At 44.7% G+C, this 17835-nt stretch overlaps 1 protein-coding gene across 1 annotated transcript in view; it reads right to left on the reverse strand.

The window, feature by feature from the left end:
* Nucleotides 1-261: 261 nt before the first annotated feature.
* The window catches only part of IPO5 (importin 5), a 358310-nt gene continuing 340736 nt past the window's right edge, over nucleotides 262-17835 (reverse strand). Inside the window, 2 exon segments of the mRNA XM_030201357.1 lie at nucleotides 262-1001; nucleotides 10956-11097. Of these exon segments, the coding sequence (XP_030057217.1) occupies nucleotides 915-1001; nucleotides 10956-11097 (229 nt within the window). The 3' untranslated portion in view covers nucleotides 262-914.

Here is a 17835-nt window from a genome sequence, read left to right on the forward strand (position 1 = left end):
AATTTTGGTCAGCCTCTAGACTGGATAGGCCATGTGGTTGATCTGTAATCATTTTCTATGTGCCTCTGTTAAATATGTTCTGAATATTCATATTCAAATAATATATTCACTCTCTATAGTAGTACATTTTTTTTAAAATCACACAAGAGGGCAAAAAAAAAAAAAAGTATGAATTTTGAAAACTATGGTAGATAGTGAAAAAGATTTACCAACCACTTGGCTTTTACCACATGACTAAATAAAATCCAGAGAGCACTAAACCTTTGCACAGACAGCATCTTGTATATCAACCTTGTTTATTGAGGAGTGAAGAGATACTGCCAGACATGCCAAAAGACACTTCACATTCAAGGGCCTGAAGATGACGGCTTTCCGCATTGAGTCACAAGCCTTTTGGGGGGGAAATAAAATACTGAACGTGACATCAATATGAATCTTCATGCTTGATATACTTTTTCCATTCCCGATTTTTGATCTACCTGGGTAGGTGGCCTCATTTCTACCCTAAAAAAATATTCACTCTCCCAATTAATATAATTAACATTAGATGTGCAGACTGTTTTGCCTAATAGAATGCTTTCTATGTTGACTTCACTAAGGTCTAAAAGTGGTTTACACTTCTTTATTTCTAATAAAATGTAGCTGGTATCACTTCAATCAAATCACTAGGAGAAGTGACTTTATAGATAGAAAAATACTCTTTCGGTGACATTTGCAGTCTTTTGTAAGGAACATCTTCAGTTTTTGTAACGGGCATCCATTTAAACACCTCTCTCAAGAACAGCGCTTCCTGCTGCCAATACCGTCTCTGGTTTGCAGAAGAATATCCTACACGCACTACAGTTCATTTCGTTCAGAAAATAAACCAAAGAAAACTAAAGAGAAGTTTATTTGGAGTTAGGTGATAAGGCCCTTCAAGCAGTACTCAGTAGGTCCTGTAGGGCTTTCTGCTGTGCAGCATTGAGCTGTGATATGCATTCTGTCCACAATCCTCCAGATGCCTATAAAACAAAAACGTACAAGGTTTCAAAGTTTTAGTGATCCAGTTAATCACTCCCCTCCCCCCTTAAAAAAAAAAAAATCTCTAAATCAGTCTAACAGGGCATGTACACGTGTGTTATTGATATCAGCCAGTAGTTTCATACAGTGTCAGAAAACCACCACCACCCTGTCTGTACTGCAATGACTGCTGCTTTGAAAAGAATCAATATGTTCAAATAATGTTGTATCCTACCATATAAATGAAGAGTGACTGATGTGCTGTGCATGCGCAGAACAGCGCAGCTGTTCTGCGCATGCATGGCATGTCACAAATCTCTTCCAATGTTGTTAGAGGAGGCAGGAACAGAGCTACGGGTGACCAGCGAGCACCGGGCGGGGATCGTCCGACAGCAGCTCCGAAGCGCACTCCAACAGGTCCGATGAGCTGCTGTCGCTGTGACCCGGGCGCTTTCCTCTGCCACCATCCCCCGGGGCGGCTTTCCTGGGCGGGGGCTCGGCTGGACCTGGCGGGGCTCCGACCGCTTTCTTGCCCATTTTAATGGGTTCAACTGCTTGTTTCAATATATTGCACAAACTTACAAATATGTGTACCTGGGTGTGACCTATTAAGCTACCTGGGGAAAAACCTTCTGGAAAGACAGACAGAACAAACTGCACTTCTACTTTGGAAGACCAGGGGATGGGTATTTAAACGGCAGACTGAATTTTATGTGGGCAAGTGCAAAACGACGTACATAAGAAGAAATAATTTTAACTATATATTGATGGAGGCTGGGGGTTCTTTATTAGGTATCACCACCACGAAAAGCGACTTGGAGGCACTGTGGACAAGGCTTCAAAAACCTCTGCTCAGTGTATAGTGGAGGTCAAAATAAGCAAACAATGGGGCCCATGCACAAAACTGCAGTACAGCCTGCACTCTACTGCAACACCCCCCAACAAAAACAAACATACAACCCCCCTCCCACAACAAAAACCACAGCATGCTATAATCAATTTACATGGAAATTACCACTATGTTAAAATCACAGAAGAATTTGCAGCTCAGTGATAAATATCACCTTTCTTGTCAGTGTCTGAATGTATCACTCTTACTGTTAGTACATGGGCCAATCACCACTCAAAAAAAAAAAAGCCACCCACACTGCCAGCACCCCGAACCAGTTTTCTGTAGGGCTCCTATCTAGTGGCCAGCCTTTCTCCCTGATATGACGTACCATCCTCTATTAGTTGGGCCCTCACACCCCTCCAAATTTGTGTACCACCCCCCAACATCAACACAAGTGCCCTGGGGGTCCAATGGACCCCCCCTGACAAGACCCTCATCCCCAATTTAAAAAAAACAAACCCTGGTATTTAGTGGCAACCCCCCCCCCCCCCCCCCCCCCCTCAAACCCTTCCCTAAGCCTCTCAGACCCATACCTCAAGGCGCCTGTTTCTGGCATCATCTTCAAAATAGCAGCTCCCTGCCCCATGCAGTGGAGCTATGTAAACCGCCTAGATCTGCCAGTTACTTTTGGTGGCATATCAAACTTCAATAAACTATAAACTATGTTACAATGGTCAAGTCAAGCAAAAGCTACTGAAGACAGAAGTGTAATGCAAGAGGAATCGATGAAACTATGAGTGGCACAGATTCCATGGAGAGAGAAGAAACAAGACCACAATAGCAGAGATATAAGGAACAAAGGAAAGCTGAAGGTCAAAAATGACTCATATTTGAGGGAATTGATCAGTCCAAAAAGGACACCAGAGAGGGAAGGAACAATAGTAGGGGAAAAAACACCTGCAATCCAGAGAGCTAGACAGTTACAAGTCAGCCATGCTAAAACAGCATTCAAGCAAGACTGGAGGGGTGAAAGATCCATCTCCAGGTTGTTTCCACTGCACATACAGATTCTGTGCTACCTACTACTGCAACAACCGCTTTAGTATAAGATCTAGTTTGAGTAAATGCTTGAACTTGCATGTAAGGTCATTTAGTGACAGCCTAGTGCCAAATCCACAGTACTTCTTTCCAGAGGAACTAGGAGCCAATCAATTATCCTCTGCCATGAGGACAAAGTACTAGTCTCCACTAGTCAGCAACAACTGGTGATGCAGAGGTTGAAGCAAAATCCTGAATGATGACCATGCAAGTTACCCATCAGCAGAAAATGGACACATCCAGGTTGTGGTGGTGACCTGTTTCAACATGGGCTCATCCCCACTGAAGCAGTCTCATATGCAGCAAGGTGCAACATCCTACCTGAGGCCATACACCAGCTGATTTAATACTGCAGCCCTTCCCAAGAAAAGGAAGGCTTTTTTAGTCACCCTATTTATCAAACTTTTGATAAAGAACAGTGCCTGTGCTGGATCAAGCTGTACCTCAGGACTTAGATAACTCACAGGATAGTCAGCAGATAGTTAGAAACCCATGCAATTGTAATTTTTCACTAGACAGGCATCCACTAAACAATCAGGTCACCACTAATTCAAACAGGATCTTGGTAGTTAAGTTTTCCATCCACCATGGAATGCATAAATTGTCCATTCTTTGAGTAAATAGTGCTGCAAGCACAGATGTCTTTTAGGTCTAGGAAGCGTAGTCAATCCCCCTTTCCCTTTTAACATAAAAAGGGATTGTCTACTGGGTGCTCATTGAGCTTCTCTCATTAAGAATTTCAGGTTTGATGTTCAAGATCCATCTCACATCCCCTGACTTCTTCACATTTATTAAGTAAATGAAGTAGAACTCTGTTCCTAGTTTTTCCTGTGGGACTTGCTCTACTGTCCCACTTTTCAGAAGTGACATGACCTCCATACAGTTATGCTGCTGGCTCTGAAGGTCCAGGGGAGGCCTCATCTGCCTCTGGAACTATAATGGCTTCTGGTCTCTTCAACACATTGGATTGTCATTCCCAGTAGTGGAGATAGGGTCAGCATTGCTCTTATGGGAAATGGAACTTGATATACCGCCTTTCTGTGGTATTTTGCAACTACATTCAAAGCAGTTTACATATATACAGGTACTTATTTTGTAACAAGGGCAATGGAGGGTTAAGTGACTTGCCCACAGTCACAAGGAGCTGCAGTGGGAATCGAACCCAGTTCCCCAGGATCAAAATCTGCTGCACTAACCACTAGGCTACTCCTTCACTCCCTCAACATGGTGGGAATGTGTGCCATAATGGCAAGCTTCCATGCTGATTCTAGCACCAGCTTTTTGCTGCTCCATGGGAGATGAAGGTCTTTGTAGAAGTAAGTTCTGATGTCCAGGCTTCTTCAGCACCAAATGTTTTCACTCCTCATTGATGATGAGCAGCGGAAGGAGATTTTGGCTGGCTTTCCTCCATCAGCTGCACTCATTTCTGGGGGCAAAATCATCCTGCTTGGTCATCATCCGGATCTTCTATTTTTACCTCTGTATCATTGGATTTGTTTTGCTTCCCAATTTTAGAAATTTTATCTTGTAAGATAATTGACAATTCTCTATTAGATACGCTGCAATGTATTCTTTATTATCCCCCTGGTATGTGGCTATGAGCAAAAAGTGATTTTTATCATTTTAGACAAAAACACTTTACATTCTAATTATACGTTATTGTTGGGTGATATTAATTTGCACTTGGAGATTTGAAATGATGTTAACTTAGGAGATTAATATTCAATTTTAGATGTTTTGGATTTTAAATTACCACCTTCTCAGATTACTCAGAACAAGGGTCATCAATTAGATTTAATTACATATCATAAGTAAGCAAACTCTCGAAGATTTTTTTTTTTTATGGTCACCAGTTTTGTGGTCAGACCACTATTTATCACTATTTGCCCCTAGATAGAACAAATCCAAACTGAGCAAATGTCAAGCAGAACAAAAACCTGCAATATTATACTAGACATAAAATAGATCAAAAGTAGTTTTGGGATAGGGTAGAATTGAGTTAAAATAGTGAAAAATCAAGATTCTCTCAAAGAAGTGGAAAACTGGAATGAAGTTAGTGAACAGTTTTTAGATAAAATTGCTCCTAAATATTTTAAGTAATAAATTGTTTTACTAACGAATTATTAGAACTCAAACAAAAATGTAGGAGACTGGAGTAAAACTGGCAAAATGATGGATCTGCTATTAATAGAAAGATGAAGAAAAATTATGGCATATAAATGGAAATTAAATGAAACTAGAAAATGTTATTATACCAAGTTAATAGATGAAGATACTTGAAATACCAGAAGACTTTGAAGCAATGTACAATATCTATCAGGGGAATCACTACCTATGGCTTTGTCAAGTGGGGAACTATTTTAAAGACAATATAGAGAATATCCATAGCCAATTTATACAAAATCCTGCTAAAAATAACCAACAGAGACTAGTAATAGGATTTGGAGTGATTTTCAATGTATTCAATGGTCAGCTATAAACAAGCTTATTAGTAAATTCTCAAGATCACATTGACTTTTGGACAGTTGCCCGTCAAGGTTTATAAAAAGCACTGTTTTATTTAAAAATTAATCAATAGAAATAAAACAAAATAAAACATGGTAAAAGAAAACAAGATGATCCCTTTTTTTATTGGACATAACTTAATACATTTCTTGATTAGCTTTCGAAGGTTGCCCTTCTTCGTCAGATCGGAAACAAGCAAATGTTGGTAGATGACAGTATATACAAGTGAAACATCAAAGCATTCAGTGGCAGTCTAACAGGATGGGGGTGGATAGGTGGATTAAGGCAGTGGTTCCCAAACCTGGTCCTGGAGGCACCCCAGCCAGTCAGATTTTACAGGATATCCACAATGAATATTCATGAGAGAAATTTGAATGCACTGCCTTCACTGCATGCAGATCTCTCTTATGAATATTCATTATGGTTATCCTGAAAACCTGACTGGCTGGTGTGCCTCCAGGACCAGGGATGGAGCAATCAGCTTTCCCCTAATAGTTAAAAACTAATCCAAAATAGCAAAGCATCACTTTTGTTCACACAGATTCACCACCTTACTCTCAGCAGTACGGTGGTGAATCTGCATTTGTGAACAGAAGTGCTGCTTTGCTATTTTTGATTTGCCTCTTTCTGGATGATACCGAAATCTGCAGTAGGTAACAGACACCTCTGATGGTGTGGATAACAAGAACAAGGATTTAGCGAAGCTAGAGAAATGGTCTGGAATTTGCAGCTAAGATTTAATGCTAAAAAATGCAGGGTCATGCAACTGGACTGCAAAAACCCAAGGAAACGATTCAGTTTAAGGGGTAAAGAACCTTTCTGCAAGAAAGAGAAGTGGGATTTGGGTGTGACATTATACGATGATCTTAAGGTGACCAAACAGGTAGAAAAGGTGACAGTGAAATCTAGAAAGATACTTGGGTGCAAAGGGAGAGGAATGGCCAGTAGGAAAAAAAAGAGGCGATGATGACCCTCTGTAAGACTCTGGCAAGGCCTCATTTAGAATATTGAGCACAACTCTGGAGACCGCAACTTCAAAAAGAGTCCCTGCTCAAAGAGCTTACAATCTAGTAGACAAAAAATAAAGCAAACAAATCAATTAATGTGTAGAGGAAAGAGGAGAGGGAGGGTAGGTGGAGGCGAGTGGTTACGAGTCAAAAGCAATGTTAAAGAGGTGGGCTTTCAATCTAGATTTAAAGATGGTCAAGGATGGGGCAAGACGTAGGGGCTCAGGAAGTCTATTCCAGGCATAGGGCGCAGCAAGACAGAAGGAGTGAAGTCTGGAGTTGGCAGTAGCGGAGAAGGGAATAGATAAGAAGGATTTATCCAGGGAACGGAGTGCACGGGAAGGGGTGTAGGGAAGGACGAGTGTGGAGAGATACTGGGGAGCAGCAGAGTGAGTACATTTATAGGTTAGTAGAAGAAGTTTGAACAGATGCGAAAACGGATAGGGAGCCAGTGAAGAGACGAGGAGAGGGGTAGTATGAGTAAAGCGACCCTGGCGGAAGACGAGACGGGCAGCAGAGTTTTGAACCGACTGGAGAGTGGAGAGGTGACTAAGTGGGAGGCCAGCAAGAAGCAGATTGCAGTAGTCCAAATGAGAGGTGACAAGGGTGTGGATGAGGATTTTGGTAGAGTGCTCAGAAAGAAAGGGGCGGATTTTACAGATGTTGTAAAGAAAGAAACGACAGGTCTTGGCAATCTGCTGGATATGAGCAGAGAAGGAGAGAGAAGAGTCAAAGATAACCCCAAGGTTTCAAGCTGAGGAGACAGGGAGAATGAGAGAGCCATCAACAGAAATAGAAAACAGGGGGAGTGGGGAGGTGGGTTTTGGGGGAAAATGAGAAGCTCGGTTTTGGTCATATTTAATTTCAGGTGGCATTGAGACATCCAGACAGCAATGTCAGACAAGCATGCTGAAAATTTGGTTTGGATGCAAGGTGAGATATTAGGTGTAGAAAGGTAGATTTGGGAGTCATCAGCATAGAGATGGTAGGAAAAGCCATGGGATGAGATTAATGAACCAAGGGAAAACGTGTAGATAGAAAAGAGGAGGGGACCAAGAACAGAACCCTGAGGTACGCCGACAGGCAGAGGGATAGAAGTAGAAGAGGATCCACCAGATTGAATACTAAAGGTGCGGAGGGAGAGGTAGGAAGAGAACCAGGAAAGGACAGAGCCCTGGAATCCAAGTGAGGACAGGGTATCGAGAAGTATGCTGTGATCGACAGTGTCAAAAGCAGCGGAAAGATCAAGAAGAATGAGGATGGAATATTGACCTCTGGATTTAGCCAGTAATAAGGTCATTGGAGACTTTAGTAAACGCAGTTTCGGTTGAGTGGAGAGGGCGAAAACCAGATTGTAGTGGGTCAAGAATAGCATGTGAGGAGAGAAAATCAAGGCAGCGGCGGTGAACAGCACGCTCAAGTAATTTGGAGAGAAAGGGAAGGAGGGAGTTGGGTCGGTAATTAGAGGGACAAGTAGGGTCGAGTGAAGGCTTCTTAAGGAGAGGTGTGACCACAGCATGTTTAAAGGCAGCAGGGACAGTCGCAGTGGAAAGTGAGAGGTTGAGAATGTGACAGATAAAAGGAATAAGAGCAGGAGAGATGGCATTAAGAAGGTGGGTGGGAATGGGATCAGAGGAACAGGTGGTACATTTTGAGGAAGAAAGGAGAAGTGTAGTTTCCTCAATAGTAACTTCAGGAAAGGGAATGAGGGGAAGGAGAGAGAGGGGAACGGACTAGTGGAGGGAGAGGTGGCGAGGTAGAGAATGCAAGGTTTATCTTTTGAACCTTGTCGTGAAAGAATTCAGCAAGGTTCTGAGGAGATAATGAAGAGGGAGTTGGGGGAGGGCTCACCTTGAGGAGAGAGTTCAATGTGGTGAAGAGAAGTCGAGGGTTAGAGCCAAGAGTTAGTCAGTTGGATATAATAATCCTGTTTGGCGCATAAAAGAGCAGATTGGAAGGAGGTCAGCATGAACTTAAAGTGTAAGAAATCAGCAAGGGCCCGAGATTTCCGCCAGAGGCGTTCGGCGGAGCGGGTACAGGAACGTAGGTAGCGGATATTAGAAGTCAGTCAAGGTTGGGGTTTTGTATGCCTTATAGGGCGGGTCATTAAAGGTACAAGAGTGTCTAAGGCAGATGATAGAATATTGTTGTAAGAAGAAAACAGCCTTGTTGACAGACGTGGATGGTGCCACAGTCGAGAGGAGGTCTGAAACATGGGAGGATAGAGATGAAGGGTCAATACCATGAAGATTCCTAGATAAATTAGATAAGATAGGACGGGACTGAAAGTTATAAGATGGTGATCAGAGGGGAAGATCAGAGGCAAGGAAACTAGAGGGTGAACAGTTGGAGGAGAAGATAAGATCAAGACAGTGACCATTTTGATGAGTGGGGGAGGTGGAGCATAGCTGGAGATTAAAGGAGTACGTTAAAGCAAGTAACTTGGAAATATAAGAGTTAGAAGGATCATTAGCAGGAATATTAAAGTCACCAAGGATGAGAGAGGGGGAGGAAGGATCATGGAAGAAGGCAAGCCAGGCATCAAAGTCACTGAGAAAGGATGAAAGGGACTTATCATGGGGACAATAAATGACCGCTATTCAAAGAGGCAGAGGAGAGAAAAGGCGGATAGAGTGGACTTAAGGAGGAAAAACAGTGAGATTGAGGTGGAAGAAGGGGTTGAAATCTGGAGGAGGGAGAGAGAAGTAATCCAACACCGCCCCCGCGGCCAGCAGGGCGAGGAGTATGTGAAAAAAGATAACCGCCATGGCAGAGGGCTGCGATTGAAGCAGAGTCATCAGGGCAGAGCCAGGTTTCTGTTATGGCGAGCAGATGGAGGTGACGTGAGATAAAGAGGTCATGAACACATGGGAGTTTGTTGCAGATAGAGCGGGCATTCCAAAGGGCGCAAGAGAAGGGCAGAGAAGAGGAGGGGAGTAGATGAATAGCGATGAGGTTAGAGAGGTCACGGTGAGATCTGTAGAGTTGGGATAATAGTTGGTGAGGAGGGCCAGGATTGGGATTGATGTCACCGGCTGAGAGTAAGAGAAGGAGTAAAAGAGAGCGGAGGAGAGTAGGAGAGGTGTGGCCATGAAGGTGTCGAAGGCAAGAGGTATTTAGGTGGAATGGGGAAGGCAAAATGGAAGGAAGAAAGAGATGAAGATTAAAAACCAAGAGGGAGGAAGAAGGTAATGTGATGAAGTCGATGGATGGGCAGTGAGTTCCTGTAGTGGAGAGAAGTAGGGGGTGAGGGAAAAGATTAGGAAGGGACAGGATGGAGTTGTTCCAGAGGGCAAATACTAAAATGGCAAGTGGTCTTCATCAAGAAGCGTACAGCAACAGACTTAAAAGATCTCAATATGTGTACTTCGGAAGAAAGGTGGGAGGGAGAGAGATGATAAACACATTTAAATACCTATGCGACATAAATGCACAGGAATGAGGGGCCATAGGATACAGACGAAAGGGAATAAACTTAGAAGTAACCTGAGGAAATGCTTCTTTATGGAAACGGTGGTGAAACAGCCTCCCAGTGGAAGTGGAGACGACAAAAACAGAATATGAATTCAAGACAGCTTGGGACAAGCACATAGGATCTCTAGAGGAGTGATAGGGAGAGTAGATGGCATGGATGGGCAGACTGGATAGGTCATATTATGGTCCTTATTTGCCTGCATTTTCTATGTTTCTATAGGGCAAGTCGATTTTCATCTCTGCAAGAGAAATTTTTTAAACCCTGAACTCGGTCATTCACAGCCCCACTGCCCACTCAATCCATTCATATAACACCAACCATTCACTTTAACAGCAAGTACACCTTTGTACAATATATTAAGCATGCATTTTTCAAGTTTTTTTCTTTTTCTTTTAACCTCCTTTTTCTTCCAATCAACTGAAGTCAAGGTTGGGAATCTGGTGTCTTGAGCCACTATTCACAAGCAACCAGGAATGTTTCCCCTTTTTTTTTAATCAATCAACACCCCCTCCTCCCTACTATTCCTGGTTTGGTTGTTGCAACAATGATCCTAAGGCTGGGGAGCTATGCACAAGTGCTCATGGATTCAATCTGACCATCAGATGTCATGTCAGATGACCATGGCTTGGCCAGACCAGTGGCTCACTGAGCACATCTTGTTTTCAACAGTGATCAACATGAGTACCCAGCAAATCCTAATGGTGAGATCCATTCCTCGTTTCTCAACCAGGACTGGTGATAAAAATCTACTTCTTCAAAAGCTTGTCCAAATCTTTTTTAAACCCTTAGTTGTCAGAGGATGCAATCAGGGCAATATCACAACTTCAGCTGTTTGGCTCTTTAAAGATTCAGTGTAGTAGACAGAGTACTGCAATTTTTTAGAATTCTTAACTTTTGGCTGTCTGGAGAGAAATTAACATACTTTAAAAAATTAAAAGATAGAAATATACTTTTCCATTGTCTAGTTTTCATAAACTTTAACCTTTTTATTGAAAGAAAAAACAAAATTGTATTTTTGAACAAATTTAACTGTACTCACCTGTACTTGGCGAACAACATTAGCTAATCGTTTTCCACATGCGTCTTCATTTTTAATAGAATCATGAACGCCACCGTCTGCAATTATGCTGAATATTTTGGGTAAATTGGAGTTATTTGGCCCCAACACAATTGGGTTGTTGCTGATAGAAAGAAAAAAAAATCTGATTAGTGAAGATGTCACATTGTACATTGTTGTCATCCTTAAGTCAGGACATTTTAATAAAATTCTATAATTGTTTAATATGTCAGGACTGTACAAATTAAATTGATGGACTCAAAGCCCAGTGCTAATCATATTCATACAATATTCATGTGATTTTTATATGATTGCATAAAGATTAAAGCAAACCCTTTTTGCATATTAAATTATCATGCAATAAATTAAGAGTTCAAGTTCCTATTTTTCTAGATAAACACAGACTTGTTTCAACAAACTATTTTGCAGGCAGAAATGGTAAAGCGAAGATACTTACCTGTAGCAGGTATTCTCCGAGGACAGCACGTTGATTGTTCTCACATGTGGGTGGATGTCTGCGTTGTCCCGGGAACCGGTGTTTTGCAAGAGCAAAAAATAAACTTTTGCCAGTCTTCTGGCGCGTGTGCTGCGCGTACTGCCTTCCTGCCCACAGTGCGAGCACGTCTCCTCAGTTAAATCAAAAAGCAAATAAAATAACAGATAATTCCAAAGGGGAGGTGGGCAGGTTTGTGAGAACAATCAGCCTGCTGTCCTCGGATAACACCTGCTACAGGTAAGTATCTTCGCTTTCTCCAAGGACAAGCAGGCTGCTTATTCTCACATGTGGGGTATCCCTGGCATCCAGGCTCACTCAAAACAATGCATAACATGAATGAAAAACACACTGAAATGAAAACACTGATATAAGAGGCAAATGAGAGGAAAAAGCTTCATACACCCGTTGCTCTACTTGGTATTCACACCGGAATCAATGTAATGAATTGGAGCATGAGCTTAAAAAACCTCCCTCTGTGTTAGCCTCAAAAGTGTATCAATAATGCTAAACAGTACAATTCAATTCAAAATATGACTTATCTGTGCTGTCAGCTATGGGCTGTTGCGCTGCTACTTTTCACGGGGTGAGGTCCCGACGGATCCGTTTCGTGTAGGCTTTATCAAGAGTCCTCATTGCTCCAATTCATTACATTGATTCCGGTGTGAATACCGAGTAGAGCAACGGGGTATGAAGCTTTTTCCTCTCATTTGCCTCTTATATCAGTGTTTTCATTTCAGTGTGTTTTTCATTCATGTTATGTTTAGTTTGACAACCATATAAAGAAGTGAATCAGATTTTGTATTTTTCACTCAAAACAATGAACATTGGTCAATTGGGCCTCGCAACGGCAAGAACATAACATAGATTAACTTGAAACTATATACAGCTAGCTGACAGTGCAGCCTGGAACAGAATAAAAAACGGGCCTAGGGGGGTGGAGTTGGATTCTAAACCTCAAACAGATTTCTGCAGCACTGACTGCCCAAACCAACTGTCGCGTCAGGTATCCTGCTGAAGGCAGTAGTGAGATGTGAATGTGTGGACTGATGACCACGTTGAAGCCTTGCAAATCTCTTCCATGGAGGCCGACTTTAAGTGAGCCACTGAACAGCCATGGCTCTTACATTATGAGCCGTGACATGGCCCTCCAGAGTCCAGCCCAGATTGGGCGTAAGCAAAGGAAATGCAATCTGCTAGCCAATTTGAGATTGAGCGTTTTCCAATGGCGACTCCCCTCCTGTTGGGATCGAAAGAAACAAACAACTGGGCGAACTGTCTGAAGGGCTTAGTCTGCTCCACGTAAAAGGCGTGGAGGAGTGGTCTAGTGGTTAGGGTAGTGGACTCTGGTCCTGGGGAACTGAGTTCAATTCCCACTTCAGGCACAGCTCCTTGTGACTCTGGGCAAGTCACTTAACCCTCCACTGCCACAGGTACGAATAAGTACCTGTATATGTAAGCCGCATTGAGCCTGCCATGAGTGGGAAAGCGCGGGGTACAAATGTAACTAAAATAAATAAATGCTCTCTTGCAGTCCAAGGTGTGCAAACTACTTTCGCCAGGGTGGGCATTAGGGCAGGGAAAAAATGTTGGCAAGACAATTGACTAGTTCAGATGGAACTCCGACACCACCTTCGGTAGGAACTTAGGATGCGTGCGGAGGACTACTCTATTCTGATGAAACTTAGTATAAGGTGCATCCACCACTAGGGCCTAGAGTTCACTGACCCTACGAGCTGAAGTAACAGCCACCAAGAAAATGATCTTCCAGGTCAAGTACTTCAGATGGCAGGAATTCAGTGGCTCAAAAGGAGCTTTCATCAGCTGGGCGAGAACAATGTTGAGATCCCATGACACTGGCAGAGGTGTGACAGGGGACTTTGACAAAAGCAGCCCTCTCATGAAGCGAACAACTAAAGGTTGTCCAGAGATAGGCTTACCCTCTACAAGCCGATGATAAGCACTAATTTCGCTGAGGTGAACCCATACTGAGTTGGTCTTGAGACCAGACTCTGACAAATGTAGAAGGTATTCAAGCAGGGTTTGTGTAGGACAAGAAACAGGATCTAGGGCCTTGCTGTCACACCAGATGGCAAACCTCCTCCATTTGAAAGAGTAACACCTCTTTTGTGGAATCTTTCCTGGAAGCAAGCAAGACTCAGGAGACACCCTCTGAAAGACCTAAAGAGGCGAATTCTAAGCTCTCAACATCCAGGCCATGAGAGCCAGAGACTTGAGGTTGGGATGTAGAAGCAACCCTTCATTCTGGGTGATGAGGGTTTGAAAACACTCCAGTCTCCACGGTTCCTCGGAGGACAACTCCAGAAGAAGAGGGAACCAAATCTGGCGTGGCCAGAATTGAGCAATCTATCATGGTTCCGAGGTCTTGCTCGAGCTTCAGCAAAGTCTTCCCTACTAGAGGTATGGGAGGATATGCATACAGAAGGTCTGTTCCTCAATGAAGGAGAAAGGCATCTGATGCTAGTGCCCCACGCTTGGAAGATGTTGCGGGCTACGCCCATGTTCAGTGACCACTCGTGAGGTTGCATTACCCTACTCAGTCTGTCGGCCAGACTGTTGTTTACACCTGCCAGATAAGTAGGTTGGAGAAACATGCCGTGACGTCATGCCCAAAGCCACATCTATTGGTGTAATACATTGCAACCTGATTGTCTGTTTGAATCAAGATTATTTGGTTGGACAGCCGATCCCTGAAAGCCTTTAGAACGTTCCAGCTTGCTCACAATTCCAGGAGGCTGATCTGAAGACCTGTTTCCCGGAAGAACCAGGTTCCTTGAGTGTGAAGCCCATCTATATGAGCTCCCCACCCTAGGAGGGATGCATCCATCGTCAAATTGGACTGGACTGTCCACCACTGAAGAAAATTTCAAAAATCGGTGGAGAATTGGATCATATCCTCCAGATCGCCCGCAGCTTGATACCACTGGGAAGCTAGGGTCCATTAACCTGATCTCATATGCCATGGGAGTTACATGAACTGTGGAGGCCATGTGGCCCAGAAGTCTCTACAACTGCTGAGATGCTCGAACCATGGACACTAGGGACAGGAAGTTGTCTGCCCTTGTCTCGGGAAGATATGCCCGAGCTGTCTTTGTGTCCAGCAGTGCTCCAATGAATTCCAATTTCTGGACAGGAGTGAGACGGGACAGAGTAATTTATTATGAACCCCAGTTGCTCTAGCACCTGAATAGTCATTCGCATGGACTCCAGAGCACTATCCTCCGAAGTGCTCTTCACCAGCCAATCGTTGAGATAAGGAAACACATGCATTCCCAGTCTGCGTAGCGACGGCTGCGACTACAGCTAGATACTTTGTAAACACTCTGGGTGCAGACGCCAGGCCAAAGGGCAGTACACGGTACTGAAAGTACTGTGTTCCCAGCCGAAATTAAAGATACTTCCTGTGAGCTGGGAGTATCGAGATGTGTGTGTAAGCATCCTTTAAGTCCAGAGAGCATAGCCAATTGTTCTTCTGAATCATGGGAAGAAGGGTGCTCAGGGAAACCATCCTGAACTTTTCTTGGACTAGATATTTGTTCAGGGCCCTTAGGTCCCCTGGTGGAACGGGTTCGACTGCATGGGCCTTTAGAAGGGTGGACAGTTCCTCTGCAAGTACCTGTTTGTGATGGGAGCTGTAAGAATGAGCTCCCGGTGGACAATTTGGAGGCTTGGATTCCAGATTGAGGGTGTATCCTAACTGGACTATTTGAAGAACTCACTGGTCGGAGGTTAAGAGAGCCACCTTTGGTAAAAAAACATTAACCCCCCCCCCCAAACGGCAAGTGGTCTGGACAGACACTTTTACCGTGGCTCTGCTGAACTGGAGCCAGTCAAAAGCCCGTCCCTTGCTTTTGCTAGGGAGCAGCTGGGGCCTTATGCACACGCTGTTGATGAGAACGAGCACGCTGGGGCTGAGCCTGGACAGGCTGCCGAGAAGCAGGAGTGTACCTACGCCTACATAGGAATAGGGAGCACACCTCTGCCCTCCAAAATACCTCCTAGTTGAGGAGGTTGTAGCAGTAGACGCCTGGTGGGAGAGAGAATCCATAGCATCATTATGCTTCTTGATCTGGTCAACAAGATCCTCTACTTTTTCACAAGAAAGGTTATTCCCCCAGCAAGGAACATCCACCATCCGCTGCTGGACTGAATGATCCAGGTCAGAGACACGCAGCCATGCGAGTCTGCGCATCACTATAACTTGTGCAGCGATTCTGGATGCCACATCAAAAGAGTCGTAAGAGCCCCTGGCCAGGAATGTACGACACGCCTTCTGCTGCCTGACTACCTGGTGAAAAGGCTCGGCCTACTCCGGAGGGAAGGCGTCAACCAAACTAGACAGTTGCCTCACTGAGTTCCGCAAGTGGACGCTCGTGAAGAACTGGTAGGATTGGATTCGGGTTGCGAGCATAGCGGCCTAATATGTCTTCCTCCCAAAAGAGTCCAATGTCCTAGCTTCTCTGCCTGGTGGTGCCAAGGCATAGTCTCTAGTACTTTTGGCTCTTTTGAGGGCGGAGTCCACCACCAAGGAATTGTTGGGTAACTGAGACCTCATCAACCCAGGTTCACCTGGATCCGATACTGGGAATCATCTTTTTTCGAGATCATGGGGCCAGACAGAGGGTACGACCAGTCCCGCATAAGGACTTCCTTCAGTATCTTATGTAGAGGAGCCATTACAGCCTCCCTAGGTGGAGAAGGATAGTTCAGGACCTCGAGCATCTCAGCCCTAGGCTCATCCTCAACCTCCACAGGAAAAGGAATAGCCGTAGCCATTTCCCGGACAAAAGATGTAAAGGACAGACACTCTGGAGGAGACAGTCTCCTTTCTGGTGGAGGGGAAGGTTCAGAGGGAATCCCATAAGACTGGTCAGAAGAAAAGTATCTCGGATCTTCCTCTGACTCCCACGAACGCTCCTCTTCAGTATCGGATAAGACCTCTCTCAGAGCACTCAGAGACTGAGCCTGCCTCGATGCCGAGGATCGACGTCCTTGATGGCGATGTCGAGGGGCCAACACCAGCCTGGACTGCGGCGAAGATTCCTCCACCAACGTCGAAGGGGAGTCGACCTGGGTGGCAAGCGGCACTGAGGATGGGGACCTCACTGCAGGCGAAGGGTCAGTCGCCGCTGCAGCAGACGGTATGGAAGGTGCAAGCACCTTCCAGAAGCCCTGGAAGCAGAGCCCGGATGTGCTCGAGAGCCGTCCTCGGAGAAAGCTGCGGGGTCGGTGGAACAACCGGTGGCAGAATCTGCCGAGGTTCGGGAGCAGGTACCGGGCTGCCAAGAGACCGATGCATTGGCACCTCCTGTATAGAGGGGGAGCGGTCCTCTCGGCGCCAACGTTTCTCGGGTACCGAGTCCCTTGACCCCTGGAGCTCCCGGCACTGTGTGTAGCAGGAGATCGATGATGGTGCTTCTTTGCCTTTGCTCGATGCCAGTCATCGAGACTCCTCGGTACCGAAGAGGATGATGTGGAATCCTCATGCCTCCTAGGGGTTGGGTCCGACGATGGTCGGTCCCGGGGGTCTGCATAACAGGAGGCCTCAAGACAGGTGGAGACCCACTCGATGCTTCACTGCTCCCAGTGCGACTTGGTCTCTCAGCAGCCATTACCTCTGCTCCCGACGTCAATGCCTCCCTCGATGTCAACGCCGATGACCTCGGTACCGATTTTGATAGACCGGACCAAGCCCCAAAAAGTTTCTGTCGCTGGGCTTCTCGAGACACTTGAGTCCATTTCTTCATACGAAAACACATACTACAAGCGGCTGGGCTATGGTCGGGCCCAAGGCACTGTATACACCAAGAATGAGTATCGGTACCTGAGATGGACCGGCTGCACCGAGTACGTTTGAAGTCGCTGGGTGTCTTCGATGACATGGGAGGAAAAAAGGCTTTGGTGAAATCAAATGACGCGATTGTGTCAAAAAGAAAAGGACACAAAAAAAAAAAAAAAAAAAAGGAAGAAAGGCTGGCCGCGTCGAAAAAGAAAGAAAACTTAAAATTTATGGGAATCAACAACTAATGATAAAAATAAAAGAGAACTACTTTTTTCTGGAAAATCAAAACAATACAGCGAAACTCGCAAAAACGAAGACTCCTATGAGGAACCTGCCACACCTCGTTGCAGAAAAAGAAAAACTGGAACGTCAATCCTCACATGCGCGATGCGCGCAGCACACACACCAGAAGAATCTGGCAAGTTTGTTTTTTGCTCTTGCAAAACGCCGGTTCCCAGGCCAACACGGAAATCGACCCACATGTGAGAACAAGCAGCCAGCTTGCCCGCGGAGAAACTAGATGTACATGAATACAATAGAAATGAATGACTGATTGAACATCAGGC

This window comes from Microcaecilia unicolor, chromosome 4, assembly GCF_901765095.1.
Source record: "Microcaecilia unicolor chromosome 4, aMicUni1.1, whole genome shotgun sequence".
NCBI lineage: Eukaryota > Metazoa > Chordata > Amphibia > Gymnophiona > Siphonopidae > Microcaecilia > Microcaecilia unicolor.